The sequence below is a fragment of the Stereum hirsutum genome (assembly GCF_000264905.1).
Source record: "Stereum hirsutum FP-91666 SS1 unplaced genomic scaffold STEHIscaffold_2, whole genome shotgun sequence".
NCBI classification, from domain to species: domain Eukaryota; kingdom Fungi; phylum Basidiomycota; class Agaricomycetes; order Russulales; family Stereaceae; genus Stereum; species Stereum hirsutum.
In genome coordinates, this window is record NW_006763132.1 from 18112 (window position 1) to 41006 (window position 22895).

The following is a 22895-nucleotide window of genomic DNA, read 5'->3' on the forward strand; positions in this document are numbered from 1 at the left end:
GGGCGTCTACAGTAGATAATTACAACATACCTCTTGCTGTTAATAATGCTCAGTACCAGTTGTCAGAGTCTTACAACTTTTACGACTCGACTTCCTGTCTTCAAGTTCGCGCTGGACTCAGAGATTTATCCGGGACGGTATCACAGCTTTTCCAGCTTATGTACTCTTGTGGATAACACTCCAAGCGTCTCAGATCCTGAGGCAATCCTGAGGCCATACCGTTCGATACTCGTACCGCTGTGAGGAGAGTGTAAAATCCTCTCGTCACATCGAGTTTTCGTCGAGAACGAACTAGATTCCGAACGAACAATAATATCATCTCTAATTAATATCTCGCCCAGTCTGTAAATCTAATTTCTACTTGAGATCCCCTCCCCTGGTCGACTAAAAATAGGCCCGCCTTTTGGAACCATGCCATGAGTCCCAATCAGAACTGATCTTAGGGTGCAGAGCCCACATTTATATCACGACGCACTCCTGATGATTAGGCCTCCGGTGTACCCTTCTTGCACAACATTCTTGGACACTCAATCTCACGTTCGATCTACGGTCGCGTAGAGCCGGCGGTGAGTCAATGCGAGGCATCTCAAACGAGGTAAATGATACTCACCACCTCTTCAACAATAGTTCCGACCAGAGCAGGGACAGAGCTGGCGGAGACAGTCGTGAAGACAGTTGCGAGCGTGAAAATAAAAGCGACGATATAAATTTTAGATATTTTCATTCCGACGGCTTGTGAAGGTCGGAAGGTCGGTAGATGGTTGTGTAAGTAGATAGGATTCGGGACTTCAGTGCGGTGGTGGATTTACAGGCTGCTTTATATTGCTGGTGCGGTCACCAAACTAGAAGCCATATTGTCCATTGACAGCGTTGTCAACACGGACAAAATTTTGTGGATGTCGGAGTTCCGATTCCATGCGCCATCTTCGTGCGCAAGAAAATACCTCATAAATGAAATTCATGATATTCCAGCATCAACCTGCCAGGAACCTTGATCTACGAAGCAGGCGGAATGACGATCAGCGTTATAAGGGGGCTTTAGCCTTTTCACCAAGTGTTTCGGGAACAAAGGCTTGAGGGACGATATGGCTTCGTGCTATGTACCACGGTCAAGGGTATTGGTCGTCGAAGGCGACGGCGATAAAGACACCCTCTAAATCCAGATGTAGAATTAAATATAGGAGCCCGGAATGGCGAGCTCAAGTTCGTTGTTCGAAAATGGCTTTGGGAACGTTCATGAGTCGCCATCTCCCAGTATAGACTTCACAAGAAAGACAAAGTAGAGACCGAAAGCGGCCATTGGGCCAGTACTTGCTCGCAAGTCTCTTCCGCGATATTGGTAGAGGAAGGTCTCAGGACAAACAGACACATCCATCCATTACTGACATTTAATCGCTGCAGGACTCTTCGCTCATAGTCCGAAGTATATCCTCTTTCGTTTGATGATGTCCTCGATCTCAACTTTGACTGTTGGATAACTTTCGAAGAGCGTTTGATGGGAGCTCAAGAGCGTTTTCCAAAGAGATGCCGAAAAACAGCTCGATAACTCGCTCGGCATCTCAAGCGTGCGCCTTGAGCCTCCATCAAATGCTCTTAGACTCCTATTTATTAGTTATCCGACCGTCCACTTGAGCTTCAACTTTGAACGAGGTTTTTGAACGAGGCTCCTGATAGATTGTATATTGAACATTGAAAGATTTACATACAGACGACGATTCCATTTTCTTTTGCTCTTTCCGTGTCATCTCTGCCTCGACCATGCCGCAGACCTCACAAACCACACCTTCGTTCCCGCGATATCGAACTGCATTTCTGACCTACCTGAGCACGAACTAACTTGGGGGCCAAGACCAGATTATGTCCGGGAGATGGTGGCAGTGATGAGGCCGCTATGATAACAGTAGGCGTTAGCACCAAAACGTCGTACACGAGGGACAGACGGGGGCATACCTAGGAGCATCGACGGGCTGGAACACTTCGGCGACATTTCTAAGACAAAGAAAAAGGGCCCATGCGTAAGTAAACCGGTGACAACAAGAAAGGACCAAGTGAGTGCAGAGACGATGCGGCAGGCATATTCCGCCACGTAAATATTTCTCCTATCTGCGCGAACGAGACACTCCGTCGAATGAACACAGCAACCACGAACGAAACGAAACGGTGGACAGAGTGGGAACAGAGTAAAACACGATAAGGTATACATACGGCGTCATGTTGTCCACTCCGATATACGACATGTTCACAGGGATGTAGTGCTTATTGGGCAGCGCGATGCGGACGTCGCTGACGCGCTTTGACGGATCAGAGGCGGGCGCGAGGATGGTTTGAGCGATTTTGTAGAGGGTGGCCTAGAAGTATGGTCAGTACGGCGTTCGACGAGATAGGTATACAGGTACGGATGCGTTGACAGACTAGTCAAGGTTGATGCAAACGTGTGTGAAGGAAGGATGAAGACAAGGGGAAAGAATGGGACGAAGACACGAGAAAACTGGTTTGAAGATTGAAAGACTAACCTGAACGGAAGCGCTCTCATCATGAGCGAACACATCGAGAGTAATATCCCTGCTTATCTTCGCGACCTTGTCCGCATCCCACGCACCACCCTCCTGTACGACGATATCAGCATCTACACAATGGAACGACTGAAGGGAAGAATCAGAGGTTAGACAAACCTTGGAAGCCACACAACAGTTTGCCTCGCCAAACTCCAACTTCTTCTCATCGGTCGGCGCCGTGATCGTGAACGGCACGAATGCGTAGGTGAGATCAATGGACGTGCTGAGAATACGGTCTTTGACTTCGACGAGAGTCGTGTATTCGTCACGGACGAAGTCTTCGAAAGCAGAGCCGGTGGATTTAAGGACTACACGGCCACACCATGTCAGTGAGACATTCTCCAAGAATCAGGCGGACAAGGAACAGACGCACCCAGCAAGTCCCTCAACCCACCCTCAACCTTCGCACTCAACTTCGCCTTCCCCTCCTTCTCCGCCACCTCAACCTTCGCAAACTTCTTCTCGTCCCCATCCCTCCAGAACGCATGCGTGTGTCCACCCTCGAGGTCAGCGACGCCCTCTTTGGATGAGGTGACGATCCGGGTCCAGCGGAGTTGGTCGACGGTGACGAAAGATTTGTGGATGTGGGGATATTTGGAGACGAGGTGAGTGGCCAGGTGGAGGGCGAATCGGGTAGGAGAGAGAATGTGAGGGGAGATCTTCGCGAGGTCTGTAGGAGGATGGTTAGTAAACAGGCGGGGGTCAAAAGCTATGGTGAAAGACAGCAAAGTACGTACAGTATGTAATATTCTTCACTGTGCGTCGAACGGGCAAAATTGGTCACATCGGAAGAGGGCAAGATCGGCGAAAACGTACTAGAGTCTGTGGCGACGACAACCTTGTTGTCCGCTTGGGTGTAGCTGCATCTTCGTTAGCCGCGACGCAAGTCTAAGCGTTCTGAGACATTCCTACCTAGTCTCGATATCACCCTCGAGGAGAACGGTGACATTGTACTCGACGATATGGTGCACCTTGGACTCTGGTTCTCTGACCACCCTGAGCACGCGCACCTTATCCTTTCCGTAACGAGCAGCAGACAAAAACCCAGCCTCAGACATTTTTTTCTTTCAGTCGTGTAGTAGGATGTGCAACGAAGCAAGCGTAAGACTCGAGCAAACGAGGAGAGAACAGGAGAGACGGAGAGGAAGAGGAGGTGGTGTTCCGTCCAGCGGCACTGTCGGTACAGTATATAAAAGGAGGTGTGGCGAGATGATAAGATCGTTCCGTGAATTAAAATAGATCTAGATCTTCCTTCCAGAGCCATCTCGCCACATCCAATCGTCCCACGTGTGCCACGCGTCCTCTCGGGCAAATCCGGGGCTCCGTTTCCTCCTCGTCGTCGCTGTCGTCGCTCTCCACCTTATCATCCGTTCCGCTCATCGTCTTCGCCGACGCCGACGCCCTTCCTTCTCTTCCTTCCACCCATCCTCTCCGACAAAAACATATAATAAATCAGCCATGCGTACGGTCTTCTCGAATACTCTCCGCGTCGCACGTCAGGCCCGCGCACCGACCGGAAAACGGTTCGCGTCGAACATCAGCGAGCAGACCGAGGCCGCACAGAAAAAGGCGCAGGAAGCCCTCGCGAATGCGCAGAAGACGGCTGAGAAGGTGCTTGAGAGCGCGAAGGGTTATATGGGTCCTGCAGGAGAGAAGGCGGCGTCGATGCTTGGTTGTGCGTTCCCGTTTTCCTTTGCTTCGGTTCCTCGTCACCTTCTGTTTCTTTTTCTATTCTTTTATTATCATTCATTGTCTTCTAATCCGTGATTATGAACCATGTATTGACTTCTGCTAACCAAAACCGCCAGCTTACCGCCAACCAGTCACCTACAACCTCTCCGTCGCCCGCGAGATCCTCAAACACGTCTACCAAGCAGAACGTCTCCAGCCCCCTTCCATCGCAGAAGTCCGCGCAGCTTATTCCACGCTTTACTCTCGTGCGATCAGCCTGCCTTACTGGCGTCAACTTGCCCAGAGTGGTGATTGGGCGAAGGTTGGGGTGTACGCGGTTGAGGCGTATGGGATTTATAAGGTGCGTTTTCGAGTCCTTGTCTCGCCTAAATTCTCAATTCTCGTTTGGTATGCGTTCGAATGCTCCACTGGATTGGAGTGGGAGATGGTCTCCATGCAATCGGCGGGTTGTTCGGCAGTCAATGTTGGTCCAGTTCGCTCGATTGCGCTTCGTCCTGATGCCTACCAGTTGTGAACGTGCAGAGCTCAATGTCATGGGTAGAACACATTTGCCAGATAATCGCTGCCACCTCTCTTCCCATCTGCTGGTGTCGGATTTGGGTTAAGACATGACTTATGTCCGCTTCTCGCAAAGATGGGGTATATGAAGAGTGTAGGGTTACTGAGAGAAGCCCTCAAACCCATTCTGAAGTGTCACGGCCGGAGGGACTTTTTTTTTCTTTATATTGGTCTCCCGCGGAACTCACGAAAGCGGGGAGAATGCACGTATTGTGCTCAGCTCGTACGGCGGCAGAAATCTGGCTCTTCCGATGGCGTTCCCACCTATACTGGCCCAGCAGCTACCAAACAGTATAGTACTCGTCATACATGCGAGTTCATGAGGTACGAACCTTTGAACGATGTAAAACCATGAGCGGATAGCCGACATGTGGGACTGTTCGACCACTGGGCCATCACGAATGCGGAGCCACTCCTGGTATGAACGTGACGGCAGCGGATTTGTTCTCTGTAGCGTGCGCATATGCATATGACTACAGTCTTCCCTTTCCACCCTGTCCAATTGAGCTCGCTCGATAGACCGTTTACTGACTTATCATTCCTTCTAAATCCAGATTGGCGAGATCCTCGGTCGTCGATCGCTCGTGGGCTACACCCTCAAAGAGCACTAGTCTTTCGTCCTACCCCCCCTCACTCTACACCCATCGTTCTATTCCATCCACCTTCCTCTCTTCCGGCACTCCTCCTTACTCACCGTCGCTTTGAGTTCCGATCCCTGCATATAACATTTCCCTACCATACCAGGACGATACGATGCGATGCGATGTAACTGTCCAATAGCAGGCTAGCACGTGGTGATGAGAGGTTCAATAGAGATTCGGTTTCGTCGTCGAGAGCGTGTGGGGTCGATCGTGTATTTGGCTGGGTGGTGTGGCGAAAAATCGTGCATATTGATCGTGCTTGCGTGGTAGGTGATACAACGGTGACGCAACGTCCTTCACAGAGTAAGATGTGGATGTTTATATTTCTTGTGGGCGAGCGGTCGCACTGTTCATATTATGTGTCGCAACTGATGTGTGGCGTAGAGCCAATGTACTCCTGCTGAGCCCCGGTGAAAGCTCAAGCTAGGCGTCCCTTCGCTCTCAGCTCCCGCGACATGCTGGTCCATTGCCTGTCAAGTTCAAGAAGACTTGTGTCGCGAAATAACTTACACGCCTGCAATATCTTGTCAAATCAATACATGGCCGGTCGTGCATTCGTGATTAGGTGGTAAACAATGATTGTTCTTGCTATATAACTGTACGCATCGGAGATACAACTATTCCGACCTTATCGATTGCTCATTTTGAGGTATGTGTATTCATCGAGAATTCGTGTGGCAAGCGCCGTGAAACTTTTCCAACTTTAGCGTTTGCCCTTCCCCAGCATCATATACAGAAGAGCCCATCTCGATCCTCCTTTCCCTTCTCCCTCACCCCACATTCTTCCACTCTTCACCCTCTCCAGCCTCTCAACGTCCTGTTCATCCACACTGATACGCCGAAGCATCTATCAGCAGACACTAATACATATCATGGCGCCGGTCTCGATCCCTTCTATTGCCCCAGCAGAGCCATTTTCCAGGACATCAGGCAATGTTGGTCCTGGTGCGGTTTGGACCGTCTTCAACGTGAACGATGAAGGTTCCAGCGTTGATTCCGTCGACTGGGGTTTGTGGAAGGATAAAGCACTCAAGTGGCTGAGCGGGGCGTGGACGTTCGCAGGCGAACACGGTATGTTCTTTATTGTCCTTTGCGGACTGTATGACTTCGATATTGATCGTCCGAGTCTCCGTTGGTTCACGTAGCTGGAGACTGGCTAAAGGCAGTTGAGGCGTTCGGTCAGCACATACATTGAAACCCACCTCCACTTATTTCATAGTGACTGACTATCGGTTCTACCCGCAGTGAAGGAAAACGGCCTTGCCATCGGCATCACGTTCCTCGTCGTCGTCCTCCTCTTGGCACCGCCATTTCGTGCCCTTATCGCCAGTATATTCTCCGCAATCTACAGACTTGTCGTCTTCATCCTGTGGTTGCCGGTCAACCTTCTCAGAGGGATCTGGGCAGTCATGAAGTACGTCCTCAAGGGCTTCTTCAACTGTCTTGGTTGTGGAATGCGTGGCATTAGAGGAGGTATGTCAATTCGTCGACGTCTCCTCTGTCCGTCCATCCTATCCTTGTGTCGTTCGACCCTTTGCGCCACGTCGCACCAATACTCGAATACAACCATCGCGCCCGAATCCAATCTCCTTCATTTATGTTGACTTGCAACCCTTGCGCGCCACATACTGTGCTGACTTCGCCTTCTCGCTCTTATCCACCCGTCACGCAGGAAGTCTTGCGTCCGCCCATCAATCCAGAAACTACGGCGGTGTCACTCCCGGTGGATCCGCGTTCTCGAGAGCACAGTCGTTTGGCGCTCGTGGCGGGGTGAGAAAGTGATCGACGGTAGGAGGGTTTGGACTGAGGTCTGCCTTTCGGCGTGGCGTGCATGACGTGCGGGGTTCCTTGGAATACGCAAAGGAGAGAAGCCTGTTACATGGCATGTACGAAGCGGACACTATCCATCATTGTGCGGATACACTCACGAATGGGGCAGTTTCATTGAGTATTCGCTACCAGTGAAATCTGTGGAACGATGGGTCGACGAGGCTCCTCAATGACAGCTTCATTTCAATAAAATCTGGCGGGGAATGCAAACGCTTGCATCGCTACGAATATGTACTGATGCCTTGCCAGTCCCATACGTGGATGACGTTGAATTTATGATTTCGCGCCAAACCACGGGTGTTTGTTCTTGTCAGATCCATCTGGGAATCCAGAAACGGCCGTCTCGATTGCTCGTTTTGAGGTGCGTATTTTGCGATAGAGAATTGTTGTGGCGAGTGCTGTGAAATTTTGTCTATTTTTAGCGACTGCAATTCCCTCCAACTTCCCTCCGCACTATGTCCAGATGAGAACCATCTCGATTTTCCTCTCTTCCCTCTTCCCTCTCCCCGCTTCACGCTCTTCCAACCTTCGCGCTCTCTAGCACCTCAACATCCTGTTCATTCACGTCGATACGCGGAACTGTCAACTGGAAGACACAAAGACAGATCATCACGCCAGTCTCGATGCCCAGTATTAGCCCAACAGAGTTACCTTTGAGGACGATACTATGCAATCCTACATTTGGCGCATTCCTTACTCCGATATTGTTCGTTTTGAACCTGATCGATGAAGATTTTACCTGTCATTCTGGCGATTGGAGTTCGTGGAAGGATAAGTCACTCAAAAGGGCAAGCGGGACGTGGACGTTCGCGGGTGAACACCGTATGTCATTTGTTGTCCTTTCAGGTTGTCTGACTTCGATGTTTATAGTTTCCGCTGGACTACGTAGCTGGGGATGTTTCAGACGCTGTGAAGACGTTTGGTCAGTACATATATTTAAACCCACATCCACCTGTTTCAAAGCAATTAATCGTCGAGTCTATCTACAGCGAAAAAGAGTCTCTGCCTTATCCTCATGTTCCTCGTCCTCGTCCTGGTTGTCCTCCTCCTATTGATATCGCAAGTTCGTGCCCTTGTCTCCAGCATATTCTCCGTGATCTTCAAAGTTATCGTCTTCATCCTGAACATCCTTCTGGAAGTGATCTGGATAATCCTGAAGTACGTCCTCAGGGTGTTTTTCAGTTGTCTTGGCTGGGGAAGGCGTGTGATTAGAGCAGGTATGCCAATGCCTTGTTACTCCATTTCATACGTTTGTTCTATTCTTGAGTACAACCATCGCGCCCAAGTCCAATATCCTTATTTCTGTTCGCGTTCAATCCTTGCGTGTTACGTATACCGTGCTGACTTTTTACTCTCGTACCCATTCAACCGTCCCGCAGGAAGTTTGGCCTCGTGGGCGCAATCGTTTGCTGCTCGTGGTGGGGCGTGAAAGTGACCGACAGTGGAGAGATTTGGATTGTTGTCTGCCTTTCCGCGTGGCGTCTATGGCATGCGAGATCCGTCTGTAATACAAAGGAGATAAACGGGACGAGGCTGAAACCACAGAAGAGTGGAAAGTACCAATCACTTCACGGATATAGTTGCGAGCGGCGCAGTTGCATTCAGCAGGCGCTAGCAATTAAATATGTGTCGACTAGACGCTGAATGATAGCTCCATTCAATAGCTACTTATCAGCTGAAGATGATCATCACTTGTCTTTGCGTCTGCTATCGGCGCAAGTATGCCGGTACCTACCATTCCCTCTACCGAGTAACTTCACCCGCGTCTCCTTATAACTGAACTCACATCAGACAGATTTCATTCCGCTTCCCCCTCTCTGTTGGTCTGCGACAGCGTCCTCATCGATCCGCCTGCCATTACCCTTGCAACTCCTCAAGTGAGCACGATGCCTCCCTGGTTCGTGGTATCAAGTATGTCGCGCTAAACCTGTTCCCTTCAGTCGAGGAGTTTGCTGATTCCCGTCTGTGTCGATAGCTGCTAAGACCAGCGTAGAACGTCGCATAGCGGAGATTATCAACTGCTTCAGTACGTCTTCTCTCCGACATTTCACGGCAGAACTCTCGAACCATTCCCAGCCTTTCATTGATCTCGCTCTCGCACTCGTTCAAGCCATAGATTATCCATACACAACGGGCCTATTACTGCTCTACTTCGGAGCGGAGCCTCTTCTCTTCTGCTTTCTCAAAGGGATTTTCGTAATCTGGGGAAGCTTTCTCTATCTGTTTGGGTTCGAGAAGCCAAGGGTCAACCGCGGTTCGTGCCTTTTCAATCCCTTATATCCTGCATTCGCACCCACCTATTGCCGTAGATTGTATACCATTTAAGTTGTAGCCGGCTCGCAATTCATCCACACCTTCCTCTCATTCAACTTGGCTCACGAACACGGTTTTCGCATACAGATGGCCTCATGTCTCAATCACAGCGCAATTACGGTGCTACCGTTTCCGACACCCAGGAAAATTCTTCTTACTTCGCCTATCTGGAGGCCGCCGGTGCGCAATATCCATCGAATATCAATGAAGACGGAGCAGTGAAGCAATTTGTAGTTCGCGTGATTATGGGCGTGATGTTTAGGGTGTGGGGAATCTATGTTCTGGGTAGGGAATGGGGATGGTGGTGAAGGTTCGAATTTGACGGTGAGGTCGCTGGACAGAGGGTCGCAGTGGAAGCGTTGGGACATGTTCAAATGTCTTACACCCAGGTCGGATCGGTGTGAGAAGGTGCATACGGGTTCTCACTGAGTTTATCACTGTCTTAGTCCTTTCGCTGACAACTCATTATCCTTGTATCCAGAGGAAACTATCCACTAGGATATTCGCCATGCTCAATGAAGCCCCATCAAGATGGTTTTTGTTTTTCCGGGAATCGCGAGGTGTCCGTTCGGACGCGTGTTTTTTTTCTGGAAAGACGTCGATGATTTCACCCATCATACGTGACCGTCCTGGCTCTGAGATATTTGTATCGGAGCATCGCCTCGAAGAAGTCAAGTGTAACACAGCTAACTTACTCGATCTTTCCGTGTGAGTTTGACAGCACGAACACAAGCCCGAGTACATACATACATTGTAAGGTTTATCATAAGTGTGGCGCTACGCTACGCTTCCACGCTGCAAGCGCCGGCGTGGAAGCCTGCTTATAACCTCGAGTCTATAGGAACTTCGTGGGACTAGTTCTCTTCCTCCTCTCGCCCTCCCCCCATTCCCCCCACAAGCGTTCTCATCCTCTTTTCTGCGTTCACTTCCACCAAATATCGAGTTACAATGGCACCCATCCCACAAAAGACCATAGGTCCGTTTTCGTTGCGTGCTACCAAGCAGTACACTTACTGATATACACAGATGGGCTCATCAACGCCGTATACCTGATAGCGGACAAGATCAATGTTTTCAGTACGTTACAGTGGCACCCTGTTACTGGTTCCGCTAAAAGCATGGCTTATTACCACATGTTCCATTTCAGCCATATACCATCCATACCTTACAGGCATACCGGTCGTCATATTCGGAGCAAGACCTCTCCTGTTCCTTGTTCGTACGATCTGGGGAGTTTTTCTCTACATGTTTGGCTTTGAACAGTCTGGCGTTAGACGCGGTGCGTTCCTTTCGACCTTTTGACTTCCCCGCTGTACTATATCTAGCCTGCATGCTCAGTGTTCTCCATGTCACATCCGACTTATACTAATTTTGGTTTCCTCTCTTTCGACATGGGTCGGGGCCACAGATAGCCTTGCGTCGGATTATCAACGCCGTTACTATGGCTCCACTGGGCTCAACATCGATGAAGATTCCTACTTCGCCTACTTACAGTCTGCCGGCACACGATACCCCGAAGCTGAAGAAGATGAAGAGAAGAGGTCCGTCGGTGACTTTATTGCGACGTTTATTAGCGTGGCATTCCAGATATGGGGAGGGTACGTACTGGGAAGGGAGTGGGGATGGTGGTAAAATTCGCAGCTTGAAGTTGGTGTCCTGTTGTAGAGGCTCGTGGAGACAGTGTTTTAAGTGTGGACCAGTGCACCTCAATTCCCATGGGCAAGATACAGGATGCATAGCGTTCTCGTCTGCCTACCATGAGAAACTTGATCACTCATTTGGCAAACTGTTTGAGTATGTCCGTGGAAATGGAAACAAACTGCCCGCTTGTTTTAGCCGTACTGCGCTCCACGATTCCGTCGTATTCGGGTTTTCAGTCGGAGCACACGCATGTCCTGCGATCTATGCAACAGTGATCACGGTTTTGTGCTCAGATCATTGAATGCGTTCAACACACTTCAATGAGATCGATGCTAAGCTCGGCAGAGGTGTTCTGGCCATACGGTAACACGAAGAAGGGCTTCACACTCTATGTTCTGATCACAAGCCCTGGGAGCGTGCCCTCGGTGCGTCCGCCTTGCTCTCAGTAATACGCCTGTGACTGACCCCTTACAACACCTCTGCAGCTTCCCATCAAAGACATAGGTTGGACTGGTCCATGCCCGCTATTCAAAATTCTCCAAAAGTCAACAACACACACTTATTTGACGATGTATGCTTAGCGGAGGAATGTAGTACGTACCTTGTGCGACATAGTTTTTATTCCGTCACTATACTTACCTTGACCTCTTCTTTGCCTTTAGCCCCTACGTTCTTTGACTTGCTCGACTTTCTCTTACGTGTACCCAGTCTCGTCCACGCTTTCAGTATGTCCCATCAAATAACTTGTCCAACTTACACACATATTAATATATGTCTCTTCTCGATGAAGCCGAGGAGTATCCTTACCTGAGCGCCATTATAATCGTCTTGATTGGTCTCGAGCCCGTTCTCTTCTGCACAAAGACACTATGGGAAGGCCTCATGTACCATTTAGGATGCCACCCGCTGACGTTCAGACCAGGTGAGGTCTTTGTCTCTTCATTGCTCTAAACAGTCACTTTACCGCACCTCAAGCTATGTTGGCACTGACATATCCATCAACCACTCCCATTTTTCAGGCAGCGTCGCTTGGCGCATTCGTCCACGCAGGAACCGTGCGTTTGCCCAGGTCAGAGCGGAGGCGATCATCGTGGCGTTTGATTAGGGGAGTCCACGATAGCGTTTAAACGGACGTTTAAGCCAAGTTTAAGCGTGCGTTTAAGCCCCAAAGCCGCGCCGCGGTCGTAAACGCGGGCTTAAACGCAAACCTAAACGGCCATCGTGGACTCCCCTATTCTGACCTTCGTCGTCCATTTCTCGAGCGTTTGATGGGGAATCCGGAGGGTTGGCCCTCGAAGGCGCAACGCGAGAGGCTTATGGCACCATGGACCGCAACATGGACGGTCGGAGGTTTGATGTTATTTATGTGGGGGTTTTTCATTCTGGGGCGGGAGTGGTGGCGATGGTAAATGTGTGTCTAGGGCGCATGGGGTGGTAGGGGGTTAAGATATTGTTCAAGGAGTGGGCGGCGAGAAGGCGATGACCTCTTACCTTAGAAATAGTGAAGAAATAGTGACGAAAAATGCAGCTGGTGGTTGTTTGCATCAATGGTCGTGCTTGAGAACGGATGTGATCTGCGGGGGGGCATGTATGGCGAGCTGTGCCAAACTGTGTGGCACAAGTGTGGCAACTAGCCTTACGTGTCCTTAGCTGCATTTCGGCATCGGCATTTGCCTCTTCGTTTTGTTTTGCGACGGCCTCACACGTTACTTGTTATCAGCCTCAACGTCGAACTTCAAACTTCTATCTAGCACGAGGATCATATGTCTCGCAATCCTCCATCGGACGCAGGATACACGATTCACGGACCCTCCTCTCTTGATCAGAACTCTTTTGACGTATACAAAACAAAACAAGGTTCCGTTACAGAGTCAGTGAAGGAGAGGGTTTCCAAGGCGTACGAGAACACTCAGACGGTCAGGGTAGAAGGGTCCAAGGATGGACTGAGCTCGCTGGCAGATTATGCCAAGCAGTCTGCTTCGAAAGCGTACGCAGAGGCTCGCGATGCTGGCATTAAATGGGATGAGTACAAAGGACGAGTGGTGGCCGTGGCCGAATCCGTGCAAGACGCAGGTACACGAAGAGCTCAGAACTTACTTCATGTCTATTGGGATGGCTCCCGGAGACTTAAGGAAAGCGTTATTAGCTCCTTGAAGTCAATATCCATGAGCAAAGCAAGGAAAGCTCGTAAGTGTCAATATCGTGCTTGTATTCTCCATCACTTTCTCTGAGCTAGCAATCATTTCTTTAGTGAAGGCTGCATGTAGAGCCGTAGTCCGCTCTATCGAAACGTTCAGTACGTCTTTTTTGTAACTCACTACTTCAATAACTACCGGACTAGGTTATGCATTCATAATTGTGTGTTTATGGTTCCCTCCTTCCTCTGTCAAAGCTCTAGAGCATCCGTATATTATCGGGTGTAGTCTCCTCGGTCTCGGACTCGGACCACTCATCGACATATCTTTCATGACCTCGAAGCTTCTTTTCGCCGTGACAAGGCTCGGAGGTATTGAGGACAGAAGCGGTCAGTTTCCTGCGCGCCTTATACCCTCTCTTCTGGTCATCGTACATGCCACTGTCATGCACTGATAATGTGCCACAGCTACACGTAACATAGCCGTCAAGCATCAAGAAGGACGTAGCAGTGATGGACGCCCCCAGGGTAATATTTGGTCATACTTTCAGTCAAAGGGCGCACTTGGACTTAGAGGACCGACAACGCTTACAGGAGTCGTAATGTGGCCCGTCAGGTTATATCTGGGTTGCTGGGGAATCCGGGTCCTGATGAGAGAGTGGAGATGGATGTGATATAACGTCTGTCCTGAACGCATGCGTTCGAGTTAAGATATTTACAAGGGGTATATAAGAATTATCCTTTGTGATCAAGCGTTGAAGATCATAGAGAAGTATTTCCGAACACCTTCAACACTTCGCACGATGGCTCCTACGTACCCATCCGGCCGGACCACAACAACTCTACCCTCGCCTTCTACAGCACCGTAAGCACGAAAAGCGTGACCTTCGGTGTCTCCCAAGATGAAATCGGTGTGCACCGAATGCGTCTGCGTAGAACTTCCTTTCGGTAAAATCATGACAGTTCGTATGGTTCCTGTCGGAAGGCCACAGAGATATTTCGCGACAGCGAGGCTGTCGTCGCCGCTGCCGGAGGAGCATATGAGGACCGTGTGGATGTATGGCTTAAAGATATCGAAAAGCGAGAGTGTCTTCGCAGTCCCCTTGAGATCCAAAAGCTGTGGCGCCTCGGGAGCACGCGCCCCCGCTCGGAGGACACCATCCGACTCATACGCACTAGTCACCGTCTCCTTCGCCACATCCGCTCCCTGAAACTCGTCCAGCACGATCACGGGGGAGGCGGCTGCTTTTGAAAGGAACTAAACAGAATCCAGAACCGGATTCGGAGACAAAAGGCTTCGGGATGGCTTCAGCGTGCGCCCTTTGTTTTCTTTAGACGGCACTGGATGCAATCCTGTGTGTTAATGCGCCGTGAGCACGAAAGAAAAAGTTTCGTGGTCACTAAACCGAATCGGGCATCTCGGCGTTGCCTGCTATGGTAATTCTGAGTCACGTGTTTCGGTTTCGTACTCTCGAAAGACAATCTTTTGTTCTCGCTGAACAAAAAACACCCGTACCGCATTCAGTGGGCCACATACAAAGGCTTTCGCCACCTCTCAACCCGTTACTAGCACTTAGCGTACGGTATTCGGTTTTGTATTCGGTTTCGAAGCTCCCAAAAGCAGCCGCCGCCCCCGTGGATAGAGCTTGATCTATAATTCACACCGAGTTGGTTCATGATCGCCGGTCGGTCCATCATGCCACCCTTCCGGTTAGGGTCGTGCAACTGTTTTAGGAGGCCTTCTGTGAGACGGAGCATGTCCTGAATGACGGGGAGCCGTTCTTCGGTATATGTATCCAGGAGCGACGGAGGAGATAGACCCTTCATGATGAGGCTTAGCTTCCAGGCAAGGTTAAACTGTGACCATTCATCATGAGTTGATTCCCGTGATCGTCGAGGTCTTTCAGTAGAGACTTACCGAGTCCATCACCCCAGAGTTAAGTCCTTGTACTCCGGTGGCGCTATGGACGTGAGCAGCATCTGTCAGGCCGAAGTATGAAAGCTCAGTAATTACTATGATGTTCGATAAGGGGACAATATACCTCCGGCAACGAACACTCGACCCTTCCTGAAGGTATCTACCACACGGAAGTTGTTTGGCCTGCAAGCATCCACGGTTTGTTAAGCGAACATGATGGAGACCACGAGGAAACGATAGATACAGACCTATAAGTAGCCAATGTCTTGATCTCACCAAATTGCAGATCCGGTATCCTGGTCTTTTTGCGGATGAGATCGAGTAGGTATTCCCGATCTGCGACAGCCCTTTCGACGTCAATCCCTGGACCTGTTGCGAAGAAGAGATAAACGTCTTCTTCAAAGGCACGTTTGGTGGCTATGATCGAGAGCCTGAAGTGTGATGCGAGTTTCAGTTATGGTGCATAGAACGCCTTGAGACGAGCGATGCGACGTACATGTCGCCTGGTGGACTTCCATAGAAACACCAGTGCTATGTGAAGAGTGTTAGATGAGATGGAGGGAGAAGGTGAATGAGGGATGATACCCACCTCTTTGTCGATGCTACCGGTCATCTGAATGTCCCCGATGACCATGCGACGATCGTCTCCGCCGGTCTTCCCAACGAACTCCAGATCCAACAACTTGCGTACGGTACCTAACCGCGCCAAATGAAACTCAGACGAGGTGAGAGATGGGTGGAAGGAAGGGTACGTACTTTTGCCCCCATCTGCACCGACGACGAAAGCCGCGTCGACGGTCTCGGTGCGGTCGCCTTTCCTGATAGTCGCAGTGACATGGCCCTCCTGTTCTTCCAACGAGACAAGTTCTGAAGAGTATTCAACGTTGATATTGAACTTGCTGGCATGTTTTGCGAAGATACGGCACAGCCGGTCTTGTCCGATCGCATGACCTACGTCCTAAACAAATTAATGTCATGAACTGCAGCTCGTTTAAATCTACTTGAAAGACGACGTACGAGGGGTTTATCTGGTGTAAGCTTGCTATTCATGAAATCCCGCCCAGGCTTTGTAGATACCAGCCTCCCGTCGTCGTCGTATTGCTTGACTCCCGGTAGCGACCTTGCGTCTGCAAGAACATCATCGAGAACCCCTAAGAACTTATATATCTCGAGGCTTCTGGCCTAGAGATAGCATCTATCAGGGAAAGGGAAACAGAAGGAAAACCGAACAAAGGGAGGGCGAGTTGCGAACGCCTTTGGATCTTCAGCTCACCTGCACACCGATACCACGCTGGGCTTCGGACGGTTTCTCGAGCTTCTCGATGATGCGGACCGGGATATCGTTCTGAGCTAGAGTTAGCGCAAGAATCGATGCAGTGGGACCAGCACCGATCTGCATGGAGAGATTCAAGGAGAGTGAGTGGTGTATCGCTTTGAAGCATCGTAAACATGAGCTCACAATCAAGACTTGTGGCTGCGTCATGGTAAGGAGTGGGAACAAATCAAGGACAGTGTCTCAATCAAACCGAAGAGCGTATTGCGATGGGGAGCGCAGGTGAAGTAGATAGCGATGTGAGAAAGTCAAGCGAGTCTGTTGGAAAAGACTTATATACGAGTAATACGCCCCTTGGCCGTGCAAGACGTGTAGTGACTCGGCCGTGTTGTGTACATAATCAACAGAGCGCCTAACGGTGATCAAGGGTGATGGGGAGGTGCTAGACTCAAGCCCTCATGCATGGAACTGAGGTATGTAGTAAAGCGCATCCGCACTCGGAAGGGTAATGATGAATCGAGACGTGGTGTCGCGGCTTGTTCGCCGAGACACGTGTTATTAACTTCTTTCCTAACGGTCACTTGGTCGATCCCTTGACGAGCACTCAGCAAAAAAGTCGAAGCATCGCGCAGGACAGCTGGGAACAAAGTCGTTGTATTGTGCCAGTGCGCACGTTTGTGAAGACCACAGCAAATCTTTCACTTCCTGCGGATAGGCGGGTGCAGAAATAAGTGACAACCGAAGGAAAGCGGGAAACTCAACGTCACAACTGGGGTATCATATCCCTTCAACATCCCTTCCTATGCCATCGAAGTTAGTCGAGTCACTAACTTCCTCCCATTCTTCGGCTTGCTGAAGGGTATTTTTCACCTTTTCGACCAGGATTCTCCATGCCACACTCCCCAACGGTAGCCTGATCGGCCAGTCCGTCATCCGCCTCCCATTCCCCTGCCCATTCCCGTTCATGTTCGCCGTCGCATCAGCGCCCTCTTTCTCACCAAAGCCTGCTACAAGATCCCATATAACTCTCGCCGCCTTCTCCGGGTCCCCTGAATACGGAATGTCCCTCAACATCGCGAGATACTTCCTCGAGGGCGATTCGGGACCGTACGCAGGGTGGGGCGGCATAAGAACTGAGTTGGAAAGCATGTTTGTCTGGAATCCTCCGGGTTCTAGGATTATGGCGTGGATGTTCCATTCAGGAGGAAGTTCGGAGATGAGAGACTCGGTCAGACCCTCAAGTGCTACGATGTGGCAGATCAAGATCAACATTCAGATTGATTGCTATATGTAGACGAAGATAAAAGTCGCAGGAAGGAATGATGCGACGCACCAAACTTGGAGGCCGCATAGAAACTGACGGCCGGCAAACCAGCGGCACCAAAGAGCGAGCTCATGTTGATAATCTTGCCTCCATGCCCAGGCGGGTTTACTTCTCTGAAGAATCTGATTGCCTACCACATGAGTCAATATCGCACAATACTATCAACCTCGCTATACAAACTAAGGGAGATCGAAAGATACTTACCTCCCGCATAACATTCACGGGCCCCCAGAAGCATACCTCCATCTGGCGCCTCGCCGGTTCATCAGGCGTGCTCTCGAACTCTCCATTGATTCCATACCCAGCATTATTCACGACCACGTCTAACCTTCCGAATTCCTTCTTCGTGTGCTCGAAAACCTCTTCGACTTGATCAGGCTTTGTCACGTCGAGAGGTAGAATGAGAAGTTGGGCGGCAGGATAGGAGGGTTGCAAGGCGAGAAGTGAGGAGAGTGAGCGGGAGGTGGCAACCACGCGTTCGCCTTGACGGAGAATGTGAGAGACGATGGAGTGGCCAAGCCCTGTAGATGATCCCGTGACTGTAGGGCGAAAGTTGTGGCTATCAGGAGGAGAGGAAAAATACGAAGAGGAAAAAACAGCGCACCAAGCCACACACGCGTGTGCTCGAAAGAATTGGGCTGGGATGCCATGATGTACTCGTGAACTGCTCGCCTCAAGATTATTATCGCCGAGGTAAAGAGAGATGTTGGGCCAGTAGCCGTGCAGCGTTCTGCTATATACCTTCATACTATACCGCCTAATCAACCACGCGATGAGAAAGGACTCACGGATCCCGCTGCCCCGGTGTCAAGCACCCAACAAGCACCTAGGATAAACGATTGTAACTTCGAGTATACATCCACGGTACTCTAGATGTGAGAAGCCGAGACTTATAAGTAGACCGTCATTTCCTGAAAGGTCTGAACATTTGAGCAAGACGTGGATTATATTGGGCCACTGGCATTGAAGAGGAGAACAGAGATACTGAGAAGCAAGCGACGTCAACAACCGAAAGCTGCTCGATGTTGTGGTTGCGGAGGGTTGCGGTCGTGCGACGGTTGGAGTTTTTCAGCGTAAGGTGGCGTTGCGGCGTAATCCGAGAGCGGTCGCCACACTACATGACACTTCCACCTTGACCGCATCCTGCATCTTCGTCTCGTCTTTGTTACTGCCTTTTCTCTTTCACGGCTGATATGACAGTAAAATGTGCGTTTTCCCTTATTAGAGGTTTCTTCGTTACGATAAGTTGGAGAGTTCCACTTCGCCAACTTCCGCCGTAGACCACACTGGGAGCAATGCACACAGAGCACTTTCTCTACGCCTCTACTCCATTAACACCGCTACCCATCCAGCATTCGGTGGTAGCTTTCGAGGTATCCATCTGGAAACTAGGAGCTGCATACGAAATTGACGGAGAGCTCATAGCGGTCCCGGGGCTGATGACCAGTGATGAGAAGAACACAGTAATGCAGCCGCGTTCGTGCGCCCGAAACCGCCCTTCGCTTGGTTTTGACGACTAACCTTTTGTGTTATATAGCTCCCTCTCTTTTCATAACAAACTAACAGACTTTCAAGAATGCATCCGAGTCAACATCCGAAACTTCGTTCCTGTGTAAGAACTCTGTGGCAACTTCGGGTTCCTCGCGCCTTTCCCTCTTACCATCTCATTTTTGTTCACGACAGCCCAGCGCCTTCGTTGCAATGTCTTCGTGAATTTTCTACGCAGCCCCTCATGTTGAGCCTGACCTCCTGAAAACATACTTCTCCCGTGATCAGAACTCCCGGTTCCTCTCCATCCTTTCTCGCCTACACGGCCGTTTATGGAAACGGTTGGTTTCCCAATGGCCTTAATGGGAGGCTTTTAATGCTCATGGAGGCAGGATGAATGAATTTTGCTCTGGGGTACCTCGTTTTTGGGAGCGCCGTTCGCAATCAGTGGCACAAGTCGAAGAGGGTTTGTGGCCCATAGACGGCGGAGCGGCGAGGCGTGCGAAAGCCAGAAACCGTGCGAACGCCTTGACACGGGCATGCACACTCCTCCTTGTTCATGTTGATGTAGTGCCGTTCGCGCACGAGTACCACGACGAGGTGTTCTCTGAGTACTAATTACTCCAGGAGTTCCCTCTCTGACCTTCATCTCAATCCCCCATTCCTACTCGCTTCAACTCGAACGACCACCATGACTTGGCAACTACCTTTCGACTTGCCTCCGCTGGACCAGCAGTCCTTAGATGATTACAAGAACAAACTTTTCACAGCAGCAGATTCTGCCAAGGAACAAGCTCTGAAAGCGTACGCTGGTGTGCAAGACATCGATATAAACGACTACAAGGAGCACACAGCCTCGTTGGCGCTGTCAGTAAAGGACAAAGTTTCATGGGCGTACGAGAATGCTCAGGCCGTCAGCGCAAATGGGTACAGGGGACGAGGTGCTATTCTGGCAGAGTCAGCAATGGCAAAAATATCCCAGATATATGCTGATGCCCAGGCTATCGATCTCTATGTGCTCAAGGAGCGAGCGGCCGAGTTGGCGGAGTCAATGGGGGGATACTGTGCAGTGGCATACGACGATGGGAGAGTCCAGGCTCTCCAATTCTACTGGAGCACCGTCGTACCTGTCATTGTGGTTCTTGATGACGGTATGAAGAGGGTCATCACCAACGCAACCGGTCTATTCCAGTCTCTTTCGGTAACGCAAGGATGTGAGTGGTTACTTCGAATCAATCTCGATTAATTGCCTATATATCTCATTCTCCGTAGTGCAAGTTGCATGCCAAGTGGTCATTCGTTTTATTGCGAGCCTTGGTGCGTATGACAGTTTAGAAATACTCCCTGTCGCTCACGATGAGCTCATCACTGTGCCATCCTACGTTTAGCTGTTAAGCATCCGTACATTATCGGGTACATCCTCCTCAGCGTCGGGCTATATCCCCTGCTGGATGTGTATGTTATAGTCTCGAGACTTGCGTTTTTTATTGTATGGCTTTTGGGGATAATTATGCGTGGGGGTATGTCCTCTTCCATCTTGTCTGCGATCAATTAAACGTTCTGGAGCACTACTCGCCGGATCGTCTTTATTCGTGACTTGACAAACTTACCTGTTGCTTTGACAGGCAGCATCACGACTCGCTACGGATTTCAGAACCCAAACGCTCATGGCGTATCTCGAGGATATAGATTGCCACACATTCAATGGACCGGCACTTCGACGATTGTTGAAACACTGCTATGGCCGTTAAGATTGTGGCTCGGTGTACAGGGGTTCATCATCTTAACGAAGGCGCTGTTATTGGACTGGTGAACGAATCGAGATGTATATATCATCATATAGACACGTATGAATTATCACTACGGGAAAGAGCGTCCGTCGTTATATCCCTTCGATGTCCCTGCCCATCCCGTCAAAATTTGTCGAGTGACTAATGTCCTCCCACTCCTGCGCCTCCGTCAACGTTCTCTTCGCCTTTTCAACTAACGTTCTCCACGCCACGCTGCCCAATGGCAATCTGACAGGCCACTCCCTCATTTCCTTCCCATCTATTTCGACCCTTTCGGTACTGTTCGCCTCATTTCGGCCGAACCCTGCCACAAGTCCCCAAACTACAGCAGCAGCTTTCCCCGGATCTCCAGTACACGGAACATCGCCCCTCAACATCCCGATATACTTCCTCGATGGCGAGTCAGGTCCATATGCAGGGTGAGGGGGCATGAGGATTGAATTGGGCAGCATGTTCGTCTTGAAGCCGCCGGGTTCGAGTATTGTGGCGTGAATATTCCAGGCCGGTGGGAGTTCGGAGATGAGTGATTCGGTTAGGCCTTCCAAGGCTGAGATTCGATGTGGTGTAGCGGGGGAGAGGGAAAATCAAGATCTAGTATCATAAAGACGAAGTTTTTCGGCGTACCGAACTTGCAAGCAGCATAGAAACCTATGCCCGGAAGACCGGCTGCACCGCCAACAGAGCTCATGTTGATGATCTTTCCTCCATGTCCCGGTGGATTAACCTCCCTGAAGAACCGGATCGCCTTTCGAGACAAAAAAAAAACCTTCATCGTCAGTATCATCGTACAACTCGAACAGTGACATAATGCTCGCCTCCCGCATGACATTCACAGCGCCCCAAAAGCACACCTCCATCTGCTGCCTCGCCACATCGTCCGGCGTACTCTCCATCTCTCCATTAACGCCGTACCCGGCATTATTTATCACCACATCCAGCCTCCCAAATTTCTCTCTCGTTTTCGTGAACACATCCTCAATCTGGTTCACGCTTGTGACATCGAGAGGAAGAATGAGCAGTTGCGAGGGAGAATATGCAGATTCGGATCGAAGAGAGTGAAGTGACGAGAGGGAACGGGACGTGGCCACGACGCGGTCACCTTTCCGAAGGATATACAAAACTAGGGAATGGCCAAGACCTTGAGAAGAACCGGTCACTACGATATAATATCATCAAATCCACGGATGAGCGAGCTGAAAAGTCGACACTGATTAACAGATGAAGGAGTCGTACCGAGCCAGACACGTCGCGTATTGGTAAATGAGTCGTAATCAAGTGACATCCTTGTTTTGTTAGGCCTTGTTGAGCTGGATTGTGTTTGGGATGATGGGAAGCGTAAGGATGAGTGATAATCGACTCATCGCGTTCTAAGCCGTAGTATGTCCACCTCCCCGGATGAACGACAGCGCGATGAGAAACACTCAGTGGTGCATGCATCCTCGCTCACATGCATACCAAATCAACGGGATATACTTTATGCTTGAGCTGCTCGAATCGATACTGATTGGATGAAGAAGCCTATAACTAGTTTTGGTTTCACATAGTGCGGCCGGTCATTGGATTTCCTGGGCCTCTCCGGAGTCATGAGAAGGAGGAAAGTGTTATTTATACATTGTGTTCAGAGAGAGGTTCTCGAAAGATGTACCGAAAACGGTCAACAGTTCCAATTCAACCTTGCGTGCATGGGAACACACCAATATTGAAAGGTAGGAAAGCGTAGGAAAGATAACGTAGATAC

At 50.1% G+C, this 22895-nt stretch overlaps 8 protein-coding genes across 8 annotated transcripts; 4 read left to right on the top strand and 4 right to left on the bottom strand.

The window, feature by feature from the left end:
* Nucleotides 1–1653: 1653 nt before the first annotated feature.
* STEHIDRAFT_117903 (uricase) lies at nt 1654–3689 on the bottom strand. The gene is made up of 9 exons (XM_007299440.1): nt 3468–3689; nt 3372–3415; nt 3293–3310; nt 2929–3225; nt 2673–2863; nt 2514–2606; nt 2206–2348; nt 1951–1989; nt 1654–1889 (listed from the first exon to the last, which is right to left on the bottom strand). The coding sequence occupies exons 1-9, from the start codon at nt 3611–3613 to the stop codon at nt 1856–1858; spliced, it is 1005 nt and encodes a 334-aa protein (XP_007299502.1). The 5' UTR covers nt 3614–3689; the 3' UTR covers nt 1654–1855.
* Nucleotides 3690–4013: 324 nt separating this feature from the next.
* STEHIDRAFT_152278 (uncharacterized protein) lies at nt 4014–5416 on the top strand (the record flags this gene model as incomplete). The annotated part of the gene is made up of 3 exons (XM_007299441.1): nt 4014–4230; nt 4364–4587; nt 5360–5416. The coding sequence occupies 3 exons, from the start codon at nt 4014–4016 to the stop codon at nt 5414–5416; spliced, it is 498 nt and encodes a 165-aa protein (XP_007299503.1).
* An 887-nt stretch (nt 5417–6303) lies between these two features.
* STEHIDRAFT_165158 (uncharacterized protein) lies at nt 6304–10018 on the top strand (the record flags this gene model as incomplete). Its single annotated transcript, XM_007299442.1, has 10 exons — nt 6304–6517; nt 6592–6624; nt 6692–6919; nt 7119–7216; nt 8147–8198; nt 8266–8434; nt 9072–9187; nt 9252–9530; nt 9677–9769; nt 9852–10018. Exons 1-10 carry the CDS (start codon nt 6319–6321, stop codon nt 10016–10018), a joined length of 1434 nt encoding a protein of 477 aa, XP_007299504.1. The 5' UTR covers nt 6304–6318.
* Nucleotides 10019–10537: 519 nt separating this feature from the next.
* On the top strand, nt 10538–12335 carry STEHIDRAFT_152280 (uncharacterized protein; the record flags this gene model as incomplete). Its single annotated transcript, XM_007299443.1, has 10 exons — nt 10538–10565; nt 10616–10666; nt 10737–10868; nt 10998–11187; nt 11568–11655; nt 11716–11743; nt 11812–11823; nt 11893–11955; nt 12021–12152; nt 12250–12335. The coding sequence occupies 10 exons, from the start codon at nt 10538–10540 to the stop codon at nt 12333–12335; spliced, it is 810 nt and encodes a 269-aa protein (XP_007299505.1).
* A 1777-nt stretch (nt 12336–14112) lies between these two features.
* Nucleotides 14113–16843, bottom strand: STEHIDRAFT_90412 (uncharacterized protein; the record flags this gene model as incomplete). Its single annotated transcript, XM_007299425.1, has 11 exons — nt 16742–16843; nt 16556–16675; nt 16300–16464; nt 16039–16240; nt 15872–15978; nt 15779–15813; nt 15531–15713; nt 15407–15465; nt 15283–15344; nt 14947–15221; nt 14113–14539 (listed from the first exon to the last, which is right to left on the bottom strand). The coding sequence occupies exons 1-11, from the start codon at nt 16763–16765 to the stop codon at nt 14113–14115; spliced, it is 1659 nt and encodes a 552-aa protein (XP_007299487.1). The 5' UTR covers nt 16766–16843.
* A 417-nt stretch (nt 16844–17260) lies between these two features.
* Nucleotides 17261–18833, bottom strand: STEHIDRAFT_144220 (NAD-P-binding protein). Its single transcript, XM_007299444.1, has 4 exons — nt 18484–18833; nt 18084–18418; nt 17889–18009; nt 17261–17799 (listed from the first exon to the last, which is right to left on the bottom strand). The coding sequence occupies exons 1-4, from the start codon at nt 18527–18529 to the stop codon at nt 17333–17335; spliced, it is 969 nt and encodes a 322-aa protein (XP_007299506.1). The 5' UTR covers nt 18530–18833; the 3' UTR covers nt 17261–17332.
* Nucleotides 18834–20058: 1225 nt separating this feature from the next.
* STEHIDRAFT_107347 (uncharacterized protein) lies at nt 20059–20755 on the top strand (the record flags this gene model as incomplete). The annotated part of the gene is made up of 2 exons (XM_007299445.1): nt 20059–20581; nt 20640–20755. The coding sequence occupies 2 exons, from the start codon at nt 20059–20061 to the stop codon at nt 20753–20755; spliced, it is 639 nt and encodes a 212-aa protein (XP_007299507.1).
* A 494-nt stretch (nt 20756–21249) lies between these two features.
* On the bottom strand, nt 21250–22439 carry STEHIDRAFT_152284 (NAD-P-binding protein; the record flags this gene model as incomplete). Its single annotated transcript, XM_007299446.1, has 4 exons — nt 21250–21704; nt 21782–21885; nt 21947–22313; nt 22391–22439. The coding sequence occupies 4 exons, from the start codon at nt 22437–22439 to the stop codon at nt 21250–21252; spliced, it is 975 nt and encodes a 324-aa protein (XP_007299508.1).
* Between the last annotated feature and the right edge of the window lie 456 nt (nt 22440–22895).

Bases quoted from the DNA above. Each gene is read 5' to 3' on its own strand.
- STEHIDRAFT_117903 (XM_007299440.1), bottom strand. From the start codon at position 3,613: ATGTCTGAGGCTGGGTTTTTGTCTGCTGCTCGTTACGGAAAGGATAAG. The intron at 2,864-2,928 runs GTGCGTCTGTTC...GTGGCCGTGTAG, and splicing joins TGGGTTGAGGGACTTGCTGG to TCCTTAAATCCACCGGCTCT. The intron at 2,607-2,672 runs GTTTGTCTAACC...ATCGTCGTACAG, and splicing joins ACTGTTGTGTGGCTTCCAAG to GAGGGTGGTGCGTGGGATGC.
- STEHIDRAFT_144220 (XM_007299444.1), bottom strand. From the start codon at position 18,529: ATGGCATCCCAGCCCAATTCTTTCGAGCACACGCGTGTGTGGCTTG. The intron at 18,419-18,483 runs GTGCGCTGTTTT...TTCGCCCTACAG, and splicing joins GCACACGCGTGTGTGGCTTG to TCACGGGATCATCTACAGGG. The intron at 17,800-17,888 runs GTGCGTCGCATC...GCCACATCGTAG, and splicing joins CTATGCGGCCTCCAAGTTTG to CACTTGAGGGTCTGACCGAG.